General features: G+C 44.9%; 1 protein-coding gene across 4 annotated transcripts in view; it reads right to left on the bottom strand.

The window, feature by feature from the left end:
- The window catches only part of ANKRD6 (ankyrin repeat domain 6), a 283459-nt gene that overhangs the window by 152021 nt on the left and 106388 nt on the right, over window positions 1-25050 (bottom strand). For 2 of the 4 annotated variants that reach the window (XM_079938871.1, XM_079938873.1), the window contains exon 2: window positions 13267-13530. In XM_079938871.1, coding sequence (XP_079794997.1) covers window positions 13267-13386 — 120 coding nt within the window. In that variant the 5' untranslated portion in view covers window positions 13387-13530. Of the gene's footprint in view, window positions 1-13266; window positions 13531-25050 lie in introns of those variants that run through there. The other 2 variants (XM_079938870.1, XM_079938872.1) reach the window with 1 other exon arrangement.

Raw genomic sequence — 25050 nt, 5'->3', positions numbered from 1 at the left:
GCTTTCAGGAAAGGACTACACACCAACAGGCTGGCAAACAAGTTCAGACCCACCCCACTCCAGTAAGTCCTAATATTAGACACACTCCCACAGAATCAAAACCAAAGCAAATGAACATAAACAAAAAAGATCCTTGGCTTCCACTGTTCTGGCTGCATTTCTTGAGGCCGTGAACGTACAGCATTTATCCACCTCCAGCCTTCCCTTGGGAGTGGCTGCTGAAAGTATCCACCAGCCCTGCGTGCTCTTCACTTCTGCAGACACGATCAAAAGTCATGCTTGGGAAAGTGACGTTACTACAATCAAACCATTTGCGGTTCTCTTTTTAAAGGTTTAAAGTTTATATTTATTGGAGCATAGTCATTCACTAGTAATGGGATACATGATATGAAAGCTCCACAGGAGCCACGAACAACCTATAAATGTGTCGGGGCCCAGGTGAGGCCACCCAAAATAGGCCTCAATAGCACAGTGATTATTTTGAATTAAAGTTACTTGAGGGCTTCCCTGGTGGCGCAGTGGTTGAGAGTCCGCCTGCCGATGCAGGGGACGCGGGTTCGTGCCCCGGTCTGGGAAGATCCCACATGCCGCGGAGCGGCTGGGCCCGTGAGCCATGGCCGCTGAGCCTGCGCATCCGGAGCCTGTGCTCTGCAACGGGAGAGGCCACAGCAGTGAGAGGCCCGCGTACCGCAAAAAAAAAAAAAAAAAAAAGTTACTTGAGAAATAGCCGGTGAGGAAAAATACTTTAAAAAAACACTCTGACCACCCCACCTCTTTCTCTCTGACAGCAGGAAATAAATCTCCCATGTGAAGATATCCTCCCTATAAAACAGGGGGATAGAAAGCATCCTTCCTACCAAAGCTAGAGAATTCAAGGCGAAGAAAGCTGTATGAGCAAACTTCTTCACGAGTCTGCTTTCCCAAGTACAAGCCCCTTTGTTTCGTTAACTCTTCACAAATAATTGTTCCTTTGTCTAAGAATGATATATAAACAAACTGCTTTGGTCACTTTGGGACGGGGTGGGCGGGGATCCCGTTTCTGTGAGACCTCTGTGTGTATGAATTAAATTCTGTTCTCCTGTTGATGGGTCTTGTGTCAACTTAATTATTAGACCAACCAAAAGGACTTTGGGCGGGGGGTGAGGGGAAATTTCCCCCTCCCCAACAAATGACTAGAACAAAGTTATTAAACCCCCTTAAGTTTATTTCCTTATATAACAATTACTATATTTAGAACAGCTATTTTTTTAAAAATCAAGGTATGATTTACATTCAGTAAAATTCACCATTTTTAAGTATTCAGTTTGATGCGTTTGGATCAATGTATAGAATCATAGAAAACCACCAGTGCAAGCAAAACAGAGATTTTCATTTCCTCCCCCAAATTTCCATCTGCTTTTCTTTCTCCCCGCACCCCCCCCACCACCCGGGTCATCCCTTTCTACCATCCCTGGTCCCTGGCAATCACTTATCTATTTTCTGTTCCTATAGTTTTGACTCTTCTGAAAAGTCCTACAAAGGGAATCACACTGTGTGTGGCCTTTTGTGTCTGGCTTCAAATGCATAATGCTTTGAGAGTCATTCATGTTCTTTCCTCTACTGGTAGTTCAGTCCTTTCTGTTGCTGAATAGCATTCCCCAGTATGTTCATCAATTCAGCAGCATGGATGAGAGGAGGTTTACTTTAAGGAATTGGCTCTTGCCAGTTGTGGAGGCTTGGAGAGTCCTAGCTGCAGGTAGGCAGGCAGGCTGGAAGCAGAATTCTCTCTTCATTCAGGGCTGGACACCGCTACACAGTTGTCATCTCGTTTAATCCTCACAGCAACCCCGCAAGGTGGGGGATTAGCGTCATTTTTCAGATGAGGGCACTGACTGGCCTGTGTCCTCCCCTCAGGGCTCCCTGCCTGGTATTCGGACCACGACTCTCAGACCATAAGATATGCGGGTTGTTGCATCATCAGGACTGCCTGGTAACGGCTGCCCCATCCAGCGCTTACCATGTGCCAAGTGCTGTTCTAAGTACCTCGCATAATTGATTCCACTGATGCTGAAACAACCTCATGAGGTAGCCAGTACTACCTAATCCTCATTTCAAAGGTGATGATATGAATGACAAAGGGAACAAGTAACTTCCCCGAGATCACAGAGCTAGTAAATACGCTGGCGTTTGAACCCAGGCGAGTCTGGCTCCTGGGTCCAGGTCATACCCTCTGCACTACACTTCCTTGGTCGGGAATTCCTGAAGTTGCTTGAAAACTCTGGGAATGGTGTGTCTGTGGTGTTGGAGGTGGGGGGCGGAGAAGGCCTTTGGCCTAAGCCCCTCCCACAGGACGGCCTCTTTCTCTGTGTGCATTGATGTGGAGAAGCAGCTGGGGAAGGGTGGCTGGCGGGGTGCTGGAAGGAACAGGGACTGCGCAGGTGCCGTCCTAGCGTGGGCCTCGCAGCCAGACAGGGCTGGTTCCCCCCGGGGTTACTGACCACTTAACTGGGAAGTTACTCAACTGCTCGAACTGCTTCCTGCTCAGCGCCTCCCTTTCCCCTTTGGTATCACACAGACAGGAGCACAGGCTTTTTGAGCGGCGAGAATTTCAGTGAGATGGTAAGTATACAGCACTGGGCCAGTGCTGGCACAGACACTCAGCACACATTTCTGAACTTGATTTCATGTTTCACAAATTACTCAAGTAATATATGCTTGTTTTAATAAGCGGAAAAATACAATGGAAAAATCTATAAAAGCAAAGCTAATCATCTTCACTGCCAGGCAAACGGCGTCAGCAGTCTATTGTGTTCCCCACGGTTCTCTGTGCTCACACAAATAGAGGCAGGCTGGCAGACAGAAGTGGACTTGCGCTTTAACCAAAATGCATCAGACTGTACCCATCACTTGCTACTTTCCTATTTGCCGTTTTCATTTATCAATGGATATAACTGGTCAATATAAATGGAACTCTTTTCCAAGTTCTTTGTGCATGAACGTGTATGCAAATGTAACATTTTACATAAATTAGATACACATGACATTGCGTAAGTTTGCATACGGTCTTTAGTTCTTTTTTTTCCTTGCCTTCCTCCCTTCCTTCCCTTCCTCCATGTTTTACCCCCCCATGTTGCCACCTGCTGAGTTTTCTGCCCATCCACTCAGCAGTGAACTCTGGGGGGCTCACTTTCTATGCCTTGAGGCCCTGCGGTCTGTACTTCTTAATCATCTAAATCCTATGTCATTACTCAGGGGTGGTGGTAGGTATCAAATAGAAGTTTGATAAACATTAATTTTATGAATGAAACTGCATTTTTCTTAACTAAAGCTGCATCAAATAACCTCTGTCTGGTTACTTTCAGAGAAAGCGAAAGCTGTGGTGAAACATCCCAAGGACCAGCTTCCTAAAAGTTCTTTAAAAAGATACTGGAGTGGGACTTCCCTGGTGGCACAGTGGTTAAGAATCCGCCTGCCAGTGTAGGGGACACGGGTTCGAGCCCTGGTCTGGGAAGATCCCACATGCCGCGGAGCAACTAAGCCGTGCGCCACAATTACCGAGCCTGTGCTCTAGAGCCCACGAGCCACTAACTACTGAGCTTGTGTGCTGCAACTACGGAAGCCCGTGCACCTAGAGCCCATGCTCTGCAATAAGAGAAGCCACCGCTTGACGCAACTAGAGAAAGCCCGTGTGCAGCAACGAAGACCCAACACAGCCAAAAAACAAACAAATAAATAAATTTACTAAAAAAAAAGTTGCTAAAAAAAAAAGAACGAAATAATGCCCTTAGCAGCAACACAGGTGGACCTAGAGATTCTCATACTGAGTGGAGTAAGTCAGACAGAGAAAAACAAATATATGATATAACTTATATGTGGAATCTAAAAAAAGAGTACAAATGAACTCATCTACAAAACAGAAATAGATTACAGATGTAGAAAACAAACTTATGGTTACCAGAGGGTAAGTGTGGGGAGGGATAAATTGGGAGATTGGGATTGACATGTACACACTACTATATATAAAAGAGATAACTAATAAGGACCTACTGAATAGCACAGGGAACTCTACTCAATACTCTGTAATGACCTATAGGGGAAAAGAATCTAAAAAAGAGTGGATATATGTATATGTATAACTGATTCACTCGCTCTACAGCACAAACTAATACAACATTGTAAATCAACTATACTCCAATAAAATTAAAAAAAAAAAGAATTTAAGATGTTTAAGTGTAGTTTCTACACCAATTCCCAGTTCCCAAGCCCACTGTCTCTGATGACTTGTCCTGTGCATGGCAACTCCACTCGTGCTTGGTGGATAAGGTATCATACCCACACACTATTAGCTACCAGGTAAAATCCCCATGAGGACAGAAGAGGCTGCCCTTATCTGAGGCGCCTGGTGTAACAGAGATGACATCAGCATGGGAGCCAGGAGATCCCGGTTCTGGTGCCACCTGTGGCATGCCCTAGCTTGTATGTCACTTCCCTTTTGGGGCCTCCATTTCCTCACAAGTCCAAAAGAAAACGCTCATGGCGTTCTGGGGATGAGCAGCACATATACGAAAATAACTTGCAAAGTATAAAATGTTACACACATGTACAATACACTATTGGGAAAGTGCTTTATTAAAGTACCTGGGCACATGAGTTACTAGTCAGTAAAACATTTGCAGATTATATCTGCTATGTGTAAGATGCCAAGGAAGATGCTCTAGTAACAAGCAGCCCACAGGATGTTCCCAACCCAAAGTCATAAACACACAGGGAAAACATGGTGTTTAAGAGCAAACACTCTGGAGCCAGATGGCCAGGGTTCAAATCCCAGTCCTGAAACTTTCTGAAACTTTGGGAAGGTTACCTCACCTCTCCTTGCCTCAGTTTCCTCATCTGTATAATGAGAACACAGTTGTGGTGAGGTTTAGAGGACTTAATCATTGTAGACTCTTACAAGAGCAGCTGACACCTAGTAAGCACTGAGTGTAAGCAACTTACACTAAACAACATTATTCCCCTCACTGGACACACATGGGGCCTAATGAGTGAGCACTGTGCTAGGCACTGGAGGGGTTAAAAAAACAGACCCAATATTTTGTGCCCACTTAGATTTTATAACTGCAGCCACATGTGTTATCACATTTAGGCCCTATGGAAATCCTCTAAGTTTGGGGAGGAAAATAAGACGTGTAAAGTGAAGAAATTTGCCTACATCTGTGCTTCTCAGCAAGGGGCAATTTTGCCCCCCTCCCAGGGGATATTTGGCACGGTCTGGAGACATTTTTGATGGTCACAACCAGGGAGAAGGGAGTACCATGCATCTAATGAACAGAGGCCAGAGATGCTGCAAGGCAGTCTACAATGCATAGGACAACCTCCCACAGCAAAGAATTATCTGCCCCCAAAAAATCAATAGTGCAGAAGCTGAGAAACTCTGGCCTACATGAACAAGCAGTTAATAAGCAGTAGAGCAGACACCTGTACCAAGGTCTTTGGATTCCAAATCCAGAGCTTTCCTTCTGTGTCAAACACAGAGAAATACAAAAGAGAAACTGGCCCAGGTCAGAGTGATAGTCTGCTGGGGAGTTCTGAGCACCCACAGAGTGGTATGCAATTATGAGAGACTCAGAGCCAACGCACAGCAAGTGCTGCACCAGTGCAGAGGAAGTGAGTTCCATGCAGGGCACCTGCACAGAACCATTCTCGGTGGACTTCCTGGTGGTGGAGGCTCATAAGCTGGGTTCTGAGTGGGCAGGCCTTCGGGGGCACAGTGGATACAAAAGGCCTTTCAGGAGGCAGCTGCAAGTTAGAATTTATGAGCTGACTTCCCAACAGCAACACTCAAAAACAATAAAACAAAATTGCCTTCGAAGTTCTAGGTTTCATACCAAATTGTCAATTAAATGAGAGGGTATAATAAAGATTCTGTTTTCAGATATGCAGACTCTCAAAACATTTGTCTCCCATGTGCCCTCTCTTAGGAAACTGCCAGAGGATATGCACCACCAAAATGAGGGTGACATGGGTTTTGGCAAACAGGGGGTCTAACACAGGGGAGAGGTGAAAGGAATTCTCAGGATGACTCCACGCATCAGAACTAGAGAGTAGCCCAGATCAAACTGGAACAGAAGGATGGATGACTCCAGAAGGGATATCTCCAGGAAAAGAATAAAACTGGTAAATATGTGATAGGCTTAACCATGGAAATTACACTAAGAACTGGTTTTGTTTTGTTTTTCCCCAGCGACGCTGCACGGCTTGCAGGATCTCAGTTCCCTGACCAGGGATTGAACCTGGACCATGGCAGTGAAAGCCTGGATTCCTAACCACTAGGCCACCAGGGAACTCCCCCTAAGAACTGTTTTACAGAGTTGAAAGGTAGAGGAAACATCTAACTATAAGTTTGAATAAAACTAAACAAATTTAAAAATCAAGGCAATGATCAAGTTCAGGAAAAGCAGCAAGTTATACAAACAATGGAAATGTAATGATAGTACAATTATTGGCTCACCAGTGAAGAGTATTTATATAATCACACTAATTGTGAATCTGCTCCAAAATTGTGATACAACTACATAGGGAGAAATGTGGGAGAGAAAGGGGCAATAGATTGTGTCTAAAATTGATTAGTCTCTCCTGTGCGCTCATTCTCAGGAAGGCATTCGAGCTGTGCTATTCAATATGGTAGCCAATAAATGACATATGGTAGATTATTGATGAAGATAACAAAATAAGTTTTCTAAGATTTTTTCATAAAGAAGACATTTTATTATGTTTGGTTTTACAGTATACTATATAAAAAATCCAAGGGGGGCTTCCCTGGTGGCGCAGTGGTTGAGAGTCCGCCTGCCGATGCAGGGGACATGGGTTCGTGCCCTGGTCCGGGAAGATCCCACATGCCGTGGAGCGGCTGGGCCCGTGAGCCATGGCCGCTGAGCCTGCGCGTCCGGAGCCTGTGCTCCGCAACGGGAGAGCCCACAGCGGTGAGAGGCCCGCGTACCGCAAAAAAAAAAAAAAAAAATCCAAGGTATCTATGAAAAAAAATGTTTTAACATCTTTACTGGAGTATAACTGCTTTACAATGGTGTGTTAGTTTCTTCTTTATAACAAAGTGAATCAGCTATACATATACATATATCCCCATATCTCCTCCCTCTTGCATCTCCCTCCCACCCTCCCTATCCCACCCCTCTAGGTGGTCACAAAGCACAGAGCTGATCTCCCTGTGCTATGCAGCTGCTTCCTACAAGCTATCTATTTTACATTTGGTAGTGTATATATGTCCATGCCATTCTCTCACTTCGTCCCATTCTTACCCTTCCCCCTCCCTGTGTCTTGAAGTCCATTCTCTACGTCTGCGTCTTTATTCCTGTCCTGCCCCTAGGTTCTTCAGAACCACTTTTTTTTTTTTTTAGATTCCATATATATGTGTTAACATACGGTATTTGTTTTTCTCTTTCTGACTTACTTCACTCTGTATGACAGACGCTAGGTCCATCCACCTCACTACAAATAACTGTTTCATTTCTTTTTATGGCTAATATTCCATCGTATATATGTGCCACATATTCTTTATCTATTCATCTGTCGACGGACACTTAGGCTGCTTCCATGTCCTGGCTATTGTAAATAGTGCTGCAATGAACATTGTGGTACATGACTCTTTTTGAATTATGGTTTTCTCAGGGTATATGCCCAGTAGTGGGATTGCTGGGTCGTATGGTAGTTCTGTTTTTAGTTTTTTAAGGAACCTCCATACTGTTCTCCATAGTGGCTGTATCCATTTACATTCCCACCAACAGTGCAAGAGGGTTCCCTTTTCTCCACACCCTCTCCAGCATTTATTCTTTGTAGATCTTTTGAGGATGGCCATTCTGACTGGTGTGAGGTGATACCTCATTGTAGTTCTGATTTGCATTTCTCTAATGATTAGTGATGTTGAGCATCCTTTCACGTGTTTGTTGGCAATCTGTATATCTTCTTTGGAGAAATGTCTATTTAGGTCTTCTGCTCATTTTGGGGTTCAGTTGTTTGTTTTTTGATATTGAGCTGCATGAGCTGCTTGTAAATCGAAATTATTAACCAATTAAAAAATGTAATAAATTTGAAAGTCCACATGATGCAAGTGAATATTAAATACCTAAAATTAAGCTTGGTATTATGTTTATATAATAATATATACACATAATATATATACATATATATAATAATATATGTGTGTTTATATATATGTGTTTATATAATAATATAAACACATAATATATATGTGTTTTAATATAACTAAACAAATTAAATGTAACTTCAACTTGTGGAGCCTTAAAAAAAACCAAACAATATGGTAGTCCAGCCACACACGGCCTTTAAACTTAATTAATTAAATTTAAAATTCAGTTCCTCAGTCATCCTAGCCACATTTCAAGTACAGCCAACCCTTGAACAACATGAGGGTTAATGGTGCCAACCCTCCACGCTGTCAAAAATCCGAGTATAACTGATATTCATATTCCCAGGTCCTCCATACCCATGGTTCCTCAGTATCTGCGGCTGCAAATCCGCAGATTCAACAAACCACCGACCACATGGTACTATAGTATTCACTATTGAAAAAAATGTACGTGTAAGTGGACCCGCGCAGTTCAAACTCTTCTGTTCAACTGTCCTCAACAGTCATGTGTTGCTACTCTGTTTAGACAGCACAGATATTGAACATTTCACCATCACAGAAAGTTCTCTCAGACAACACTGCACTAGAGGGTGTACCACAACAAAACAAAGAAGGAGAAAGACACTGGGGCCCAGAAAATACAAAGTCAACATATATAAAAGTGGTAAGGGGAATCCCTAGGGTAAGAGTAAAGGCAGATCCTCAGACAGCCGCCAGAGGCTGAGAGCCTCCAGTGCAGACTGAAGCAAGGGAAGGGGCTCCAGGGGACAGCTCTTCCAGGAGAATCAGTGGAGAGACGACCGAACATTCTGCACATCCAGAGATTACACAGATGGGGACGATTAGTGACAGTGAGAGACAAAACTAAAGAAACAAATATAAGACAATTATAAACATCAGGGTAAACATATTATTGCAAAAAAGTTAATGTTATGATAGTACAAACCACAGGGCTCAGCTATAACTGGAATAAATTGGTTAAAATATGTAAAAATGAAATGCTGAGGTCATTGTTATGGAAGTATGTGTGAGAGGGCAGGAGAGGGAAAGAAAGCTAAATCTTAAATCATCGCTTTTCATATCGTTAAACAGATAATGCCAAAAATGGAAAAAATCAAGATTTAGCAGTATCACGATATCTTTATGGATGTAAGCACTAAAAGAATCTACCGGACTTCCCTGGTGGCGCAGTGGTTGAGAGTCCGCCTGCCAATGCAGGGGACGTGGGTTTGTGCCCCGGTCTGGGAAGATCCCACATGCCATGGAGCGGCTGGGCCCGTGAGCCTGCGCATCCAGAGCCTGTGCTCCGCAACGGGAGAGGCCACAACAGTGAGAGGCCCGCGTACGGCAAAAAAAAAAAAAAAAAAAAAAAAAAAAGAATCTACCAAAAGAGTTGAAAGTAATTGCCTACGGAGAACCAAAACTGGAAGGCAAACATAGTAAAAATATCTGATGCTTTAACTTATGGGTATGTGCAACATAAAAATTAAAATATACCTAAATTGTTTTTAAATTAAAAATTGAACTGATTAATCAAATTAGTAGTATTTGCATATTCATTCGAAATATTAAAATAAATACCAGGGGAAAAAAAATCTGAAAAATTTAAAAGTTTTTTCTGCAGAGGAGCAGATTGGAGTTTTTGTTAAAAGCCTTCTTAACGGTATTTGAACTTATTCTTTTAAAGCTTCTATGTGCATGCTTTACTTTGATAATTATTAAAAAGCAAGTGATGTAAAAAAAAAATAATAACAAGCATTGGTGAGGACACAGAGACTGGAAGCTTCATACACTGCTGTTGGGAATGTAAAATGGTAGATACTCTGGAATATAGCTTGGCAGTTCCTTAAAACGTTAAACATAGATTTACCATGTGACCCAGCAATTCCACTCCAAGGTGTCTACCCAAGAGAAATGAGAACAAATATGTTCACAGCAGCATTATTCGTAATAGTTCTAAACCAGAAACAACCCAAAATGTCCATCAATTGATGACTGGATAAACAAAATGTGATATATGTATATAGTGGAATAATATTCTGCAATAAAAGAAAATGCATGCTACAACACAGATGAACCTTGAAAACAGTAGGCTAAATGAAAATACCCAGACACAAAAGACCACATAATGTATGATTCTATTTATATAAAATGTCCATAAAAGGGAAATTTGTAGAAACAGAAAGTAGATCAATGGTTGCCAGGAGCTGGGGATGGGAATGGGGAATGAGAGCTAAGAAGTATGGAGTTTCTTACTGGGATTCTAAAATTAGAAATGTACTAAAACTAGAACATGGTGTTGGTTGCACAACTCTGTAAATACATTAAAAATTATCATATTTCAGGGACTTCCCTGGTGTTTCAGTGGTTAAGACTCCACGCTCCCAATGAAGGGGGCCTGGGTTCGATCCCTGGTCGAGGAACTAGATCCCGCACGCCGCAACTAAGACCTGGCGGAGCCAAATAAATAAATACTTTTAAAAAAATTATCAAATTTCACACTTAAAATGGGTAAGCTTTTTGGCATGTAAGTTATACCTCAATAAAGCTGTTTTTTAAAAAGTAAATGATACTGTTTAAAAAAGAGAACTTGCAGACTATGAGCTAAGTGCTTTAATAAGTTATTATTATAACAATTCTGAAAGGTTGGTATTATTATCCCCATTTTACAGATAAGGCAACTGAGGCTCAAAGAAGTTAAGCAACTTGCACAATTAGCAAACACAGCAAAGTTAAAATGTGTGCACATGTGCCCTAACTACAGAGTTCCTGTACTTTCTCCCATGTGTGACTGCCTGGGTCCTGAAGAGCTGTGGTTAGATCATGCTGAGGCCTGAGTCAAGGTTCCCTTCACCCTGGATTCCATACAACCTAGTCACCACCTAGGTCAGAGTGCTGTTAGGCTAATGAGTGAACTTTGAGTACCCAAAGACTTTCAGTCTCTCTAGAGACCAGCATTGTGATACTGTGACTTATAATAAGAAATACAGGGCTTCCCTGGTAGCGCAGTGGTTAAGAATCCACCTGCCAATACAGGAGACACAGGTTCGAGCCCTGGTCCAGGAAGATCCCGCATGCCGTGGAGCAACTAAGCCTGTGCGCCACAACTACTGAGCCTGTGCTCTAGAGCCCACGTGCCACAACTCCTGAAGCCCGTGCACCTAGAGCCTGTGCTCTGCAACAGGAGAAGCCACCGCAATGAGAAGCCCGTGCACCACAATGAAGAGTAGCCCCTGCTCGCCGCAACTAGAGAAAGCCCACAGGCTGCAATGAAGACCCAACGTGGCCAAAAATAAAATAAATAAAAAATAAATTAATTAAAAGAAAAAAGAAATACAGATTTGCTCTTAATCTCCATTCCTGGCTCACAGCTCCTCACAGCTCCTTGGAATTTCCTGAGTGATAAGAGCAACGGGAGCATCTTTTGTTATAATAGTTGGTCTTCTGCTATCAGTTCCTGAAATAGCTCCAGAGCCATAAAGGTGAAAGGAATGTGTTATTCCTAATAAACTCCTTTCAACCATACCTGAGGTTATATTAATAAGATAACTTACGGAAAGCCCTAAGGATGGAGGGCTGGTTGCCAAGGGAACCAACAGTGATTACAGGTTGGAACTTTCAGTCACACTTCCCTGACCTCCAGGGAGGGGAGAGAGGCTGGAGGTTGAATCAATCACCAATGGCCAATGATTTAGTAAATAATGTCTATGTAATGAGGCCTCCGTAAAAACCCAGAGGACAGAGTTCAGGGAACTTCCGGGTTGGTGAACACACAGAGGTGCTGGGAGGGTGGTGCGCTCAGAGGCATGGAAGCTCAGCCTCCTTTCCCCATACCTTGCCCTCTGCATCTCTTCCATCTGCCTGTTCCTAAGTTATATCCTTTTATAATAAACTGGTAATCTGGTAAGTAAAATGTTTTCCTGAGTTCTGTGAGCTGCTTTAGCCAATTAATTCAACCCAAGGAGTGAGTTGTGGGAACCTCTGATTTATAGCCAGTCAGTCAGAAGCACAGGTGACAACCTGGACTTGTGACTGGTGTCTGAAGCAGTCTTATGGGACTGAGTCCTTAGCCTGTGAGAGCTGATGCTATCTCCAGACAGATACTGCCAGAATTGAGTTAACTGCTTGGTGGTGCTGGAAAAAGCACACATCAGAAGCAGGAAATACACAGACTGCACGTGACTAACCAAAAATGTGAGCTGGCCAATCTTTGCCGTAGGAGGTCAGAGGTCAACAGACGTTACTATTTGAAAATGAAACTTCGCCTCTCTCCATGGCTCTCTCTGGGGTGGCCTGGAGTGGGGGGCTCTGGAGTCATAACTGGGTCCAAGTTGCAGTTTTGCCACTCAGCAGCTGGGGGCCCCTTGAGTAAATTACTTCAATCTTTCTGTGCCTCAGTTTCCTCATCTCTAAAGTGAGGATGAAAAAAGAACCTCTTCTAGAGGCCTATGAAGTGCTTAGAGTAATACTGTTTGCCGTCAGCATTACTTCGTCTGTGTATCTGCACTTGTCACCTAACTGGGCAGAGCCTGCCTTACCTCAGTTTTGCTATAAAGCTGCCCTTGGGCCTGTGCATTCTCTCGTCTACCATGGTGGCATCTGTTGGTGAGGGGTCAGCAATGCCCTCCAAAGCCTGCCACACATTCTCACTGACCCACGTGAAATCAGCCTAAAGAGGTCATTGGGAGGCATCTGGTCCAAGCCCATCACTGTCCAGATGGGAGCAGTGAGGTTCTGCATGGCGTCTGGGCTGCCCCGTCGTCCACAGGCCTCCCAAGGGAGCCTAATGTGATTCTCACACACTCTACCCAGTAAATTCTTGTGCCCCAATTTCTCCAGAGAGATCTCTTGTCCATCTGGCTAAAGAAGTAGGTGAGAAAAATCCACACTGCGATTTTAAAGAGGGTCAAATGCTAATTACGAGTGACTCCATTTGAAACATAGCAACGAAAGCATTTTTAATCCTTCTTCTTTCTCCCCAAACCTCCAGCACTGGAAACAAAAAACAAAACCAACCAGTTCTTTGAAAACTGAACGAAACACAACAAGTCCACAAGTTTTATGGACAATGCTTAAGAGGCAGGCTTTTCCCCAGGGAATGGCTAAAGTGTTTATTCTCTTGTTACCTTGGTAACCGCTACCTTGGCACCCTTGTTGATGAGCTGAACCACATTCTCCGCCTGGCCTTTGTATGCAGCTATGAGCAGGCGTTCTGAAAGCGCGGCGACCGCATCCTGCTGGCTCATGAATTAGGAGAGAAAGACGTTTTCCGGGAAGTGGCAGACAAGTTCCTTTGGCTCAACGCGATGCCACGGGCCCAGGCAGGCACCCTCGGGTAAAGACGTTCCGATCATTGGAAGGGGCCTTCATCACTATGCCATCTTTGGGACCTAGGGTTACAGAACAAAGCTGCCGTCAGCACCACTCAGCACCCAGGACAGGCCACACCGCTCCTCCCTGGTTTTAGGGCGTCTGCTGATTGCTCAGTGCAGGGGAGGGGAGCTGGGGGAGACAGGACAGGCGGCAAGCACCCTCTGCAGAGCAAACCCTGAACTTGCACGTGGAAGGCGGAGAGTATACGGAAACACCCCGCTCCCATCCCCACCCCCGCAGACTCCAGACCACGGCGAGGTCTGCTCTGCGTCTCCCACCCAGGTAGCAGCGGCCTGACACAATCCCCTGAATGTAGACTGGTTTCCAGGCCCACCCTCGGCAGGAAACTACACTGTGTGGGAACACACAGGGCCCTCTGGACCGCATTTTGTGGGCCCGCCACGGCTAACATGCCTATTCCCCTGGCCGGTTAGGTGCCTGTGGACCACACCCCACAGAGACCCTGAGGAGGGGGCCACACCCATGGGGCTTTCTCCCAGCATTTCCAGCCTTTCTCTTCCTTCATCCTTTTCCCATTGTAAATGGTGCAGGTTCCAGAAATCTGCAACAGGTGGAGAGCTGGGAGCAGGCCCGGACCATCTCCTAGCCAATAACTGCTGGAACAACCCATCTTGGGAACAAAACTGATGCTACAAACAGTTACTCTAGGGAGGGGCTTAACAAGAGGGAAGTAAGTGGGCAATTCAAACCAGCGACAGGATGCTAAGCCCCGTCTCGGAGCTGTGGTCTGGGGGCAGTAACTAGCAGTAAACTCAAGCCCTCTTTCCACCAAATGGCCAAATGGATAGAATTTTAAAGACTGACTCTTCCCAGTAGCGCTGGACCACCATTAGAGCAAACCAAAGCCACTGGGATTATGCCAAAGGTGAAGGGTTTTGGGGGCCAAAGAAGGAAAGTTTAAGAATCTGATCTATTCCTATTAGGAGGGCAAGGCAATGTGGGCCTCTTTTTGTTTTAAAATGTACTTGCTAAAAATACCAATATTGCAGATGGAGAGAAAATGCTGTACCACAAGGAATCCCAGGACCTACCACCCATTTTAGTTATGAAGGACCAGAAGATACAGACGTCCTTTACAGCGGTTTCCAGGCAAACCCCATGCTCCTTTCACTGGCTGTGATGTGACTGAGAAAGGGCTGGTCGGTACCTGCTCTGACTCTGCATCACCGTGACATCCAGGTGGCTCGTGTCACCAGCAGCTCCGGGCAGCTGGGGTTAAACGTTCATGTATAAAACAGGCGGAACAACAGGACTGTGGTAGGGACTAAAGATGGTATTTTATTACGTGAAAGTATTGGCCAAATGTGAGTAGTATAACTTCTGAAAGGTCATTCTTCTCCCTGCTCAGCTTGCAAATGATCAAATTTTCTCACTGTCGTCCATCTGTTGCCCAAATTGTGGATAAAAAAGAGCAAGGAAAGGGACTTCCCTGGCGGTCCAGTGGTTAGGACTCCGCGCTTGCACTGCCGAGGGCACAGGTTCAATCCCTGGTCGGGGAACTAAGATCCCACAAGCCACGCACCACGGCCAAAAAAAAGAGATAACAAGGAAAGAGACACGAGGAACCCTCACAAACCCACCCTGCTCTGATCACCAGACTCATCAGAAGCGCAACAAACCTGGAGAAGGTACAAGCAGGGGACCCCTCCCGCAGCCACGGCCAGAGATCGCTGGGATGCACCCCAAATCTTTGCTGAATGAATGCGCCAATGAAAGAATAAAGTTGAGACTCAAAACAGAGAGAAATGGAGCTGGAAAAGCCTTTGGAAATTCCCAGGGTCGCACTGAAAGACTGTAGTTTGGGCTTTATGTTTCCCAGAATGTTCTACTGTTGGGGAGTGGTTTGTTTTCGTAAACACAGGATACACCGTCTGTCTTTATTCAGGTAACCTGCGGCACGTCCAAACCAATTACCCTGAGCTTCTGATCTGTCTGCCCCAATCCTGCGAAAGCACTCCAGGCCCGAATGGCAGGAAAACACAGAAAACGAGCCCCGGCTTCCTAAAGGCTCTCCCTCCCTCAGCCACAGTCTTCTGCACTCACTCATTTGCTATTTATTTCCCAAACCTTTCCTGCAACGGGCATTTGAGTGTCTCAAGTACAATGGCCCGGTTCATAGAAACATTATCATCATGGCTAAAATTTCACGATTTCACTCCACAGCTTAACTCCTGGGGAATAGAGATCTTCTTGCTGCAACCCCAGGGCAGCCCATCAGCAAGCTGTCCAGCCTCCCCAGCAATGGAAGCATGGGTTAACCGGCCTGTCTACACTGACAGTTGCTCCCCTCCCTCCCTTCCGTCCCAGGCCATAAATTCAGCCTCGGGGACACTGAGACAAAAGCCAAGATGCACTGATTGCCATGGTTGCCAGCTACTGAGACAGCCCATGATTACCCTTGGTAAACAGCCCTTTACAAGCCCAGCGCACATTACTATTCCTTTTGTTTTTTTTTTTAAAGAGACAGAAACACTCCATTTGTGAGAAAATGTTGGCCAAGCAGAAATGTCAGCGTTTTGGTTTTTCTTTTTTTAAAATTTCAATGGCAGCTACTTAAGAATAAAATGCTCCCCACCCCCAAGCCATCCCACACCCTCCACCACAGCCAGTGCACAGCCCGCCCGAGGCAGAGAGCGGCCTGCAGGAGGTTCTGGATACCTCACCACCGCCAGAGATGCCCAGAAAACTGCCTGCAAAATCAGAAACAGAATCCCAGGTTTCCAGTTCCTAGTCTGCTGCTAGCACCATCGCTGTGTGCTTGGGTATCTCAAGTTCATGCTCAGTTTAAACCCAGTAGCCTCACTAGTAGGACCTCCAGTATTCGCCTTCATTTTCATTTACACACGGCAGAGGGGGGCGGAGGGAGGGATCAAAGTGGCTGAGTCTTCTTTTCTGCCTCCTTTCTTTCTTTCTTTTTTTTTTTTGGCCCTGCCGTGCAGCATATGGGATCTTAGTTCCCCAACCCAGGATCAAACCCAAACTGAGATCAAACCCATGCCGCCTGCAATGGAAGCATGGAGTCTTAACCACTGGACCGCCAGGGAAGTCCCTCTGCCTCCTTTCTGACTTCCACCTTGGGTTGGGGTGCAGGGCCCAGCTCACGTTCCTTTCCACCTCTCTCACGATCACTGCCCTAAATCTTTGTATCCTTGCCTCCCACCTAGAACAATGATCCCCATCCTTTTGCAGTGAGGGGATACTTGGCTTCTCATCTGATACCTCTGAACTGACAAATCAAACCAGGCGGAAGGAAGTGGGCTGGGGAGAAGAATAAAGAGGCTGTTGGACCCCCAGCAGTGAGTGGGGAGGGGAGAGGACCAGTCTGAAATCAAGGAGTTAAACTTCACTGCCAACCTGTTGGGTACCCAGGCTCCAAGCAGCTCCGTTCCCTCATTCAATCTGAGCTTCCGCTTCCAGATAGATCACCTGTCATTCAAGACACTTCCCATTGCAGGAGGTGAGGAATTTCTGCCCCAAGTCTATCAATCACATCCCTCTTTGTCACTTGCACAGCATTTTTCACAGGAGAAAAACCTTAAAATGCAAACAAGCTGCGAGTTCTTTAAGCAGAAATGAAATAAACGCACGATCATAAATACGCAATGAGCATCCTGAATCCAGAAAGGGATTTAGCTTCCTAAGAAAGATTCCCCTCCTTCCTCCCAGTCCACTGCCCCATTTTCATTGCTCTCCAGTTCGCCAGTGTTTTTGTCTCTCATCACAAATGCCAGAGGGCTAAACAGCTGCTTGGTCTGTGATGCAATAGGTTTTCTTTTTACAGTGAAAGGTCTATGAGGTTTTCTTGAAGATTTACAAAAAAGTCCCCCGGTACCGGTATCCCAAAGCCACTGCATCCAGTCTCCTAACAGGCAAAATATTCTAGAAGAAACCTGCAAACAAAAGTCCCAGCCAGGCATTACGCACAGCCCACCCAGAGACGGTCCACAGGCACCCAGGAACCAGTGGTTAGGAAGCACCATCAGTTACGATAACTCGCTTTGCTCCTACTGGTCCAAACCCTGTGTTGAGAGATTGTACTCACATCCGGGGGTCTGTCCTCCCCGTTCTACATCGTGTTCTGTTGCTGGAAAACCACGGTCAGTTCTTTCCTGGAGAGATCATTAGCTTCCTAGGGCTTTAACGCCCAAGGGTCTGCAGTGATTTACGTTACAGTGCTTGCTGCCTTCTCCCCTTGAGCTTCCTTTGCCAGTACTGGCCAGATCACATCTAAAAGCTTAGTAAGACATCCATTCAGCTCGCAATGTTTGGTGGCTTCCTAGTCTGCCTGGCACAGAAGTCCTGGGTCTTCAGACTTTGTTGGGCTGCTGCCTCCTGCCAGCAGAGGACCTGTAACACTGCTCTGATCAGAGTCGGGGAATGATTCACAGATGGGCGGGGTGCTTCTGAATGATGCTCGGACGACAGAGAAACGAAGTTTGTATTCTTTCACCAGTAATACGGGGAAATGAATGCACGTGTTGTAAGGGACGGAGGATGCAGGAAGGGTCAAAATCTGTAATGAACTGCCTTTGTGACAACAGTTATGGAAATGCCCGTTTTGTGGAAACAGCGGAGACCCAGACACTCCCTGCCCTCCTTGGGCAGAGAGTTCCAGCACAGTGACCGCAGCAGCAAGGAGACTAGGGCCTGGTTGAGGAGCCATTCCCCGTGTTTGTGAACCCATAGTTTGTCGCAAAAATCCTCCTCTGAACAGAGTCTCTGCAGGAAAGGGGGAAGGGAGGAAACAGGGAGCTTTTTCAAGTGCTGTCAATGGCCCTCCACATTGCAGGTGTGTCCTCCAGACCACTTGTTGAAGCAACAGAAAACCAACTTCCCAACTATTTCTATGAGTAATCATAGAAAGGAAGAGGGTTTTGGTTCTGACTTGAACCAATATTACTATTTTCCCCCTCATTTCTAAAGCAAGAACTGTTGGTCCTGGAGAGGGGAAAAGAACACTGTCAACATGAACCCTCCAAGCACCATCCTGGCCCAAAGCCTTGCTTCCATTACCCTAAGGGTACCAGCTCCTATGGGCAAGGGGCTGGGATTCTGCTTTGGCCAGTGTTCGCCTTACACCAAGGGCAGGAGAATAGCCAGGGACCGGGGCTGGTACGCTGCAGAGAGAATGAACTCCCCTGGGGAGACAAAATGCCAGGAGAATGATAATCCTATTTTTAATGCACGACCCTCATACTAGTTTATCCAGAAGTGATCACTGCCGGGATACCGCAACCACCACTGGAGGACCAGTGAGGTTAGAATATAGATGAACGTGACCCGTTCCCTACCTTGAAAAACCTCATCATCTGGCCCTGATCAGCCTTGATCGGGGCCCAAAAGGCCAGATGCCAGATGAGAACTGCACACCAAATGCGACAGAAGTATAAAGCAAGGAGTGCTTAATTTTCTCAGAGCTTCTGACATTTCCTTCTTCTGAGAAAACGGACTCCCCAGATGGGGCCCCTCAACACAATGTTATCCATGAGGATAGAACAACACTGGCTGCTCGCAGAGTCTGGTGTTCACAAGTGCTATCTGCAAAAGACAGGGGCGGAGAGGCACCTCTTGGCAAGCCCACCATGGCAAAGGAACATGTATGCTTATTTCTTGAGGACGTCAAGTACGGTAACTATTCTCTTCTGAGTCTGACACTTAGAGGATCTTTGAAACAATCACCTCTGCAGGAGGCATGGAGAGGCTGTTGCAGTGAAAGCCGAGTGACATCTGGATACTATTCAGTAGACCTATGACATACCCTACCATCAAGAAGAGCTGCTAACAAATGTAAAAATAATATATCGGAGGTTTAAGGACACATCATTGAATACAGATATGACTGACGGGAGGCTTGCGGTGTAGACACCTTCCCTTTTTACGTGGGGCAATAATTACTTTTTAGTTGCCTGGCACTGCTAGATCACCAGAGCCTCCAAGTTGGGGGCCAGGCACTCACATCACATAGCAAATGACCCAAAATCCAGACCGACAGTCATCCATTGCTGAGCCCTCCGCTGCCCCATCTCTCCCTAGACAAGATGAGGCTCAATTGTGTGCCCCAAAATTCATGTATTGAAGCCCTAACCCTTAGTGTGACTGTACTTGGAAACAGGGCCTTTAGGAGGTAATTAAGGTAAAACGAGGTTCTAAGGGTGGGGCCCTGATCTGATAGGGTTAATGTCCTTATAAGGAGAGACACCAAAGAGCCCCCCCGCTCACTCTCTTCCCCAGCCCCCTCTTTTCACACCTGCACCCTCACCTCCGAGCCACGCTCACAGGAAAGGCCATGTGAGGACATAGCGAGAAAGTGGCCACCTGCAAGCCAAGAAGAAAATCATTATCAGAAACCAAACTCTGCTGGACCTTGATCTGGGGCTTCCAGCCTTCAGAACTGTGAGAAAATAAATTCCTGTCATTGAAACCACCCAGTCCACGGTATCTTGTTATGGCAGCCCTGGTGACTAAGATCCGAGCTTCCCTCACAGTGTAATTTGCTGGCATGAGCTCAAGGTTGGTCTTCCTGGTTAGACGCAACTCCTTGAGGGCAGGAACCCTATTTTGTTTATCTTGTATCTCCAGCGCCTGGCACAGTTCCCGGAACATACTTAGCCTTTAATGTCTGTTCAGTGGATGCTAGAAAATCTAATAATCAATTGCTTTTTCTAATCATTAATTGGTCTTCAGGAGTCTGTAGATCCCATAAGAAATAGAGGAAACCGAGTCAGCTAGCCTTTTCCCTTTCCCCAAAGTTCAAACAGGCTATGGCTGCAGAACCTTCAAGAGATAACAAATGGGGGATGTTTTCATTCTTCCCTTTCACTTCCTCCCCAAAATTGAGGATGATCCCAGCTCCTGGGATCAGAATTACTGATCTCAAGTGACACAGGTCCGTCAGCACCCAAGCACTGGACAGCACCACAGTCACCCCTGGAATTTTCCTCTCACCATCCTTAACTTCTGTTGGGTAAAACCACAAATGCTAAAGATAAACCTAAACGAGCAATACCAAATGACAAGAAAACCAATCCCCAGAGAGTAGCCCACCTGCCATGTATCCATAGCTCACCTCCTACCCACTCCTTCAATCTACTTTGATCCGGCTTCTTTCTGCCCCGAATTTTCCTACTAAACCGTTGCTGATGCTGCGGTTGTTAATTCTGTGGTGTATTGAGCATTGATTGAACAGATGGGCACAAAGAACTATGGAAATTGGGTGAGACAGCTTTCTTGCTTGGTGTGCTGGGGTGGAAAGCAGGTCAGGAATGTTCTTACAGAGAAGGTCACATTTGAGCTGGGTCTTGGAGGACTGGAGGATTTTGTTAGATAGAGAAGTCGGGGAGGACACAGGCAGAGGAAACAGCAAGAGCAAAGGCAGAGTGGTCTGGAAGGGTAGGAAAGAGGAACAAAGAGACTTTTGCAGCTGGAGCTTACAATACGTGGGCAAAGACCAGAGATGATGTTGCAAAGTCAGTCTGTGGAAAAATTTTCACATCATGCCAAAGACATGGGACTGTATCTTGCATTTGTGATGGGGAATCCTAAATGTTGGTAAGAAGAGAGACTAGTCAGATTTGTGTACTACTTGGAACTCAAACATACAGAATTGGATTAGTCATAATTATGGGTTCATGCTACACTTTCAAGACTGTATGTACACAGCTTTCTCTTCCTTCCTTCCTTTACTTCTTTTATTCCTTCCTTTCTTCTATTCTTCTCTCTTTTTATTTTAATTAATAGACTTTATTATTTTAATAAATTTATTGATTTTAAAATTTTTAAAAATTTAATTTTGGCTGCGTTGGGTCTTCGTTGTTGTGCACTGGCTTTCTCTAGTTGCAGCGGGCAGGGGCTACTCTTCGTGGCAGTGTGCAAGCTTCTCATTGCGGTGGCTTCTCTCCTTGTGGAGCACGGGCTCTACATGTGCGGGCTCCAGTAGTTGTGGTCCTTGGGCTCTAGAGCGCAGGCTCGGTAGTTGCGGCGCATGGGCTTAGTTTCTCCGTGGCATGTGGGATCTTCCTGGACCCAGGCTTGAACCCGTGCCCCCTGCACTGGCAGGCGGATTCTTAACCACTGTGCCACCAGGGAAGCCCTAGACTTTATTTTTTAGAGCAGTTTTAGGTTTACAGAAAAACTGAGCAGAAAGTATAAAGAGGTTCCTTATACCACTTCACCCATACTCCCGCCCTCACAACAAACATAGTGTCCCCTATTATTAACATCTTGCTTTAGTGTGATACATTTGCTATAACTGATGAGTCAATATAGATACATTATCATTAACTAGAGCCCATGGTTTGCATACGGTTCACTCTGTGTTGTACAGTTCCTTGGCTCTGCACAAATGTATAATGGCATGTATCTATCACTATAGTATCATACGCAATAGCTTCACTGGCCTAATGCTCCACCCATTCATCCCTCCCTCCCCCCCAACCCTCGACAACCACTGATCGTTTTACTGTCTCTACAGTTTTGCCTTTTCCAGAATGTTATACAGTTGGAGTCATACAATATGCTGCTTTTCGACACTGGCTTTTTTCACTTAGTAAAATGAATTTAAGATGCCTCCATGTCTTTTCATGGCTTGACAGCTCATTTTTTTTAGTGGTGAATAACATTCCATCGTATGGATGTATCAGGGTTTACCTATTCGCCTATTAAAAGACATGTTGGAGATTGGTTCAAGATGGTGGAGTAGAAGGACCTGCTCTCACTCCCTCTTGCGAAAGCACCGTAATCACAACTAACTGCTGAACAATCATCGACAGCAAGACACTGGAACTCACTAAAAATGATACCACACATCCAAAGACAAAGGAGAAGCTGCAATGAGATGGTAGGAGGGGCGCAATCACAATAATATCAAATCCCATAACTGCTAGGTGGGTGACTCACAAACAGGAGAACACTTATACCACAGAAGTCCACCCACTGGAGTGAAGGTTCTGAGCCCCATGTCAGGCTTCCCAACCAGGAGGTCTGGCAACGGGAGGAGGAATTCTTAGAAAATCAGACTTTGAAGGCTAGCAGGACTTGATTGCAGGACTTTGACAGGACTGGGGGAAACAGAGACTCAACTCTTGGAGAGCACACACAAAGCAGTGTGCACATCAGGACCCAGGGGGAAGGAGAGTGACCGCATAGGAGACTGAACCAGACCTACCTGCTAGTTTTGGAGGGTCTCCTGCAGAGGCGGGGCATGGCTGTGTCTCACCGTGAGGACAAGGACACTGGCAGCAGAAGCTCTGGGAAGTACTCCTTGGTGTGAGCCCTCCCAGAGTCCGCCATTAGCCCCACCAAAGAGCCCAGATAGGCTCCAGTGTTCGGTTGCCTCAGGCCAAACAACCAACAGGGAGGGAACCCAACCCCACCCATCAGCAGACAAGCGGATTAAACTTTTACTGAGCTCTGCCCACCACAGCAACCACCAGCTCTACCCACCACCAGTCCCTCCTATCAGGAAACCTTCACAAGCCTCTTAGATAGGCTCATCCACCAGAGGGCAGACAGAAGCAAGAAGAACTACAATCCTGCAGCCTGTGGAACAAAAACCACATTCACAGAAAGACAGACAAGATGAAAAGGCAGAGGGCTATGTACCAGATGAAGGACCAGATAAAACCCCAGAAAAACAACTAAATGAAGTCGAGATAGGCAACCTTCGAGGAAAAGAATTCAGAATAAAGATAGTGAAGATGATCCAGGACCTCGGAAAAAGAATGGAGGCAAAGATTGAGAAGATGCAAGATATGTTTTACAAAGACCTAGAAGAATTAAAGAACAAACAAAGAAATGAACACTACAATAACTGAAATGAAAAATACACTAGAAGGAATCAATAGGAGAATAACTGAGGCAGAAGAACGTATAAGTGACCTGGAAGACAGAATGGTGGAATTCACTGCCACAGAAGAGAATAAAGAAAAAAGAATGAAAAGAAATGAAGACACACTAAGAGACCTCTGGGACAACATTAAATACAACAACGTTCACATTATAGGGGTCCCAGAAGGAGAAGAGAGAGAGAAAGGACCCGAGAAAATATTTGAAGAGATTATAGTCAAAAACTTCCCTAACGTGGGAAAGGAAATAGCCACCCAAGTCCAGGAAGTGCAGAGAGTCCCATACAGGATAAAACCAAGGAGAAACACACTGAGACACATAGTAATGAAAATGGCAGAAATTAAAGACAAAGAAAAATTATTGAAAGCAGCAAGGGAAAAATGACAAATAACGTACAAGGGAACTCCCATAAGGTTAACAGCTGATTTCTCAGCAGAAACTCTACAAGCCTGAAGGGAGTGGCATGACAAATTTAAAGTGATGAAAGGGAAGAACCTACAACCAAGATTACTCTACCCTGCAAGGATCTCATTCAGATTCAACAGAGAAATCAAAAGCTTTATACACAAGCAAAAGCTAAGAGAATTCAGCACCACCAAACCATTTCTACAACAAATGCTAAAGGAACTTCTCTGAGTGGAAAACACAAGAGAAGAAAAGACCTACAAAAACAAACCCCAAACAATTAAGAAAATGGTAATAGGAACATACATATCGATAATTACCTTAAATGTGAATGGATTAAATGCTCCAACCAAGAGACACAGGCTCGCTGAATGGATACAAAAACAAGACCCTCATATATGCTATCTACAAGAGACCCACTTCAGACCTAGGGACACATACAGACTGAAAGTGAGGGGATGAAAAAAGATATTCCATGCAAACGGAACTCAAAAGAAAGCTGAAGTAGCAATACTCATCAGATAAAATAAACTTTAAAATAAAGAATGTTACAAGAGACAAGGAAGGAGACTACACAATGATCAAGGGATCAATCCAAGAAGCAGATATAACAATTATAAATATATATGCACCCAACATAGGAGCACCTCAATACATAAGGCAACTGCTATAAAAGAGGAAATCAACAGTAACACAATAATAGTGGGGGACTTTAACACCACACTTACACCAATGGACAGATCATCCAAACAGAAAATTAATAAGAAAACACAAGCTTTAAATGACACAACAGACCAGATAGATTTAATTGATATTTATAGGACATTCCATCCAAAAACAGCAGATTACACTTTCTTCTCAAGTGCGCATGGAACATTCTCCAGGATAGATCACATCTTGGGTCACAAATCAAGCCTCAGTATATTTAAGAAAACTGAAATCATATCAAGCATCTTTTCTGACCACAATGCTAGGAGATTAGAAATCAATTATAGGGACAAAAACATAAAAAACATAAACATATGGATGCTAAACAATACATTACTAAATAACCAAGAGATCACTGAATAAATCAAAGAGGAAATAAAAAAATACCTAGAGACAAATGACAATGAAAACATGATGATCCAAAACCTATGAGATGCAGCAAAAGCAGTTCTAAGAGGGAAGTTTATAGCAATACAAGCCTACTGCAAAAAACAAGATAAATCTCAAATAAACAATCTAACCTTACAACTAAAGGAATTAGAGAAAGAAGAACAAACAAA

Source organism: Stenella coeruleoalba, assembly GCF_951394435.1.
Source record: "Stenella coeruleoalba genome assembly, chromosome: 12".
NCBI classification, from domain to species: domain Eukaryota; kingdom Metazoa; phylum Chordata; class Mammalia; order Artiodactyla; family Delphinidae; genus Stenella; species Stenella coeruleoalba.
This window is presented reverse-complemented; position numbering and strand designations above follow the sequence as displayed.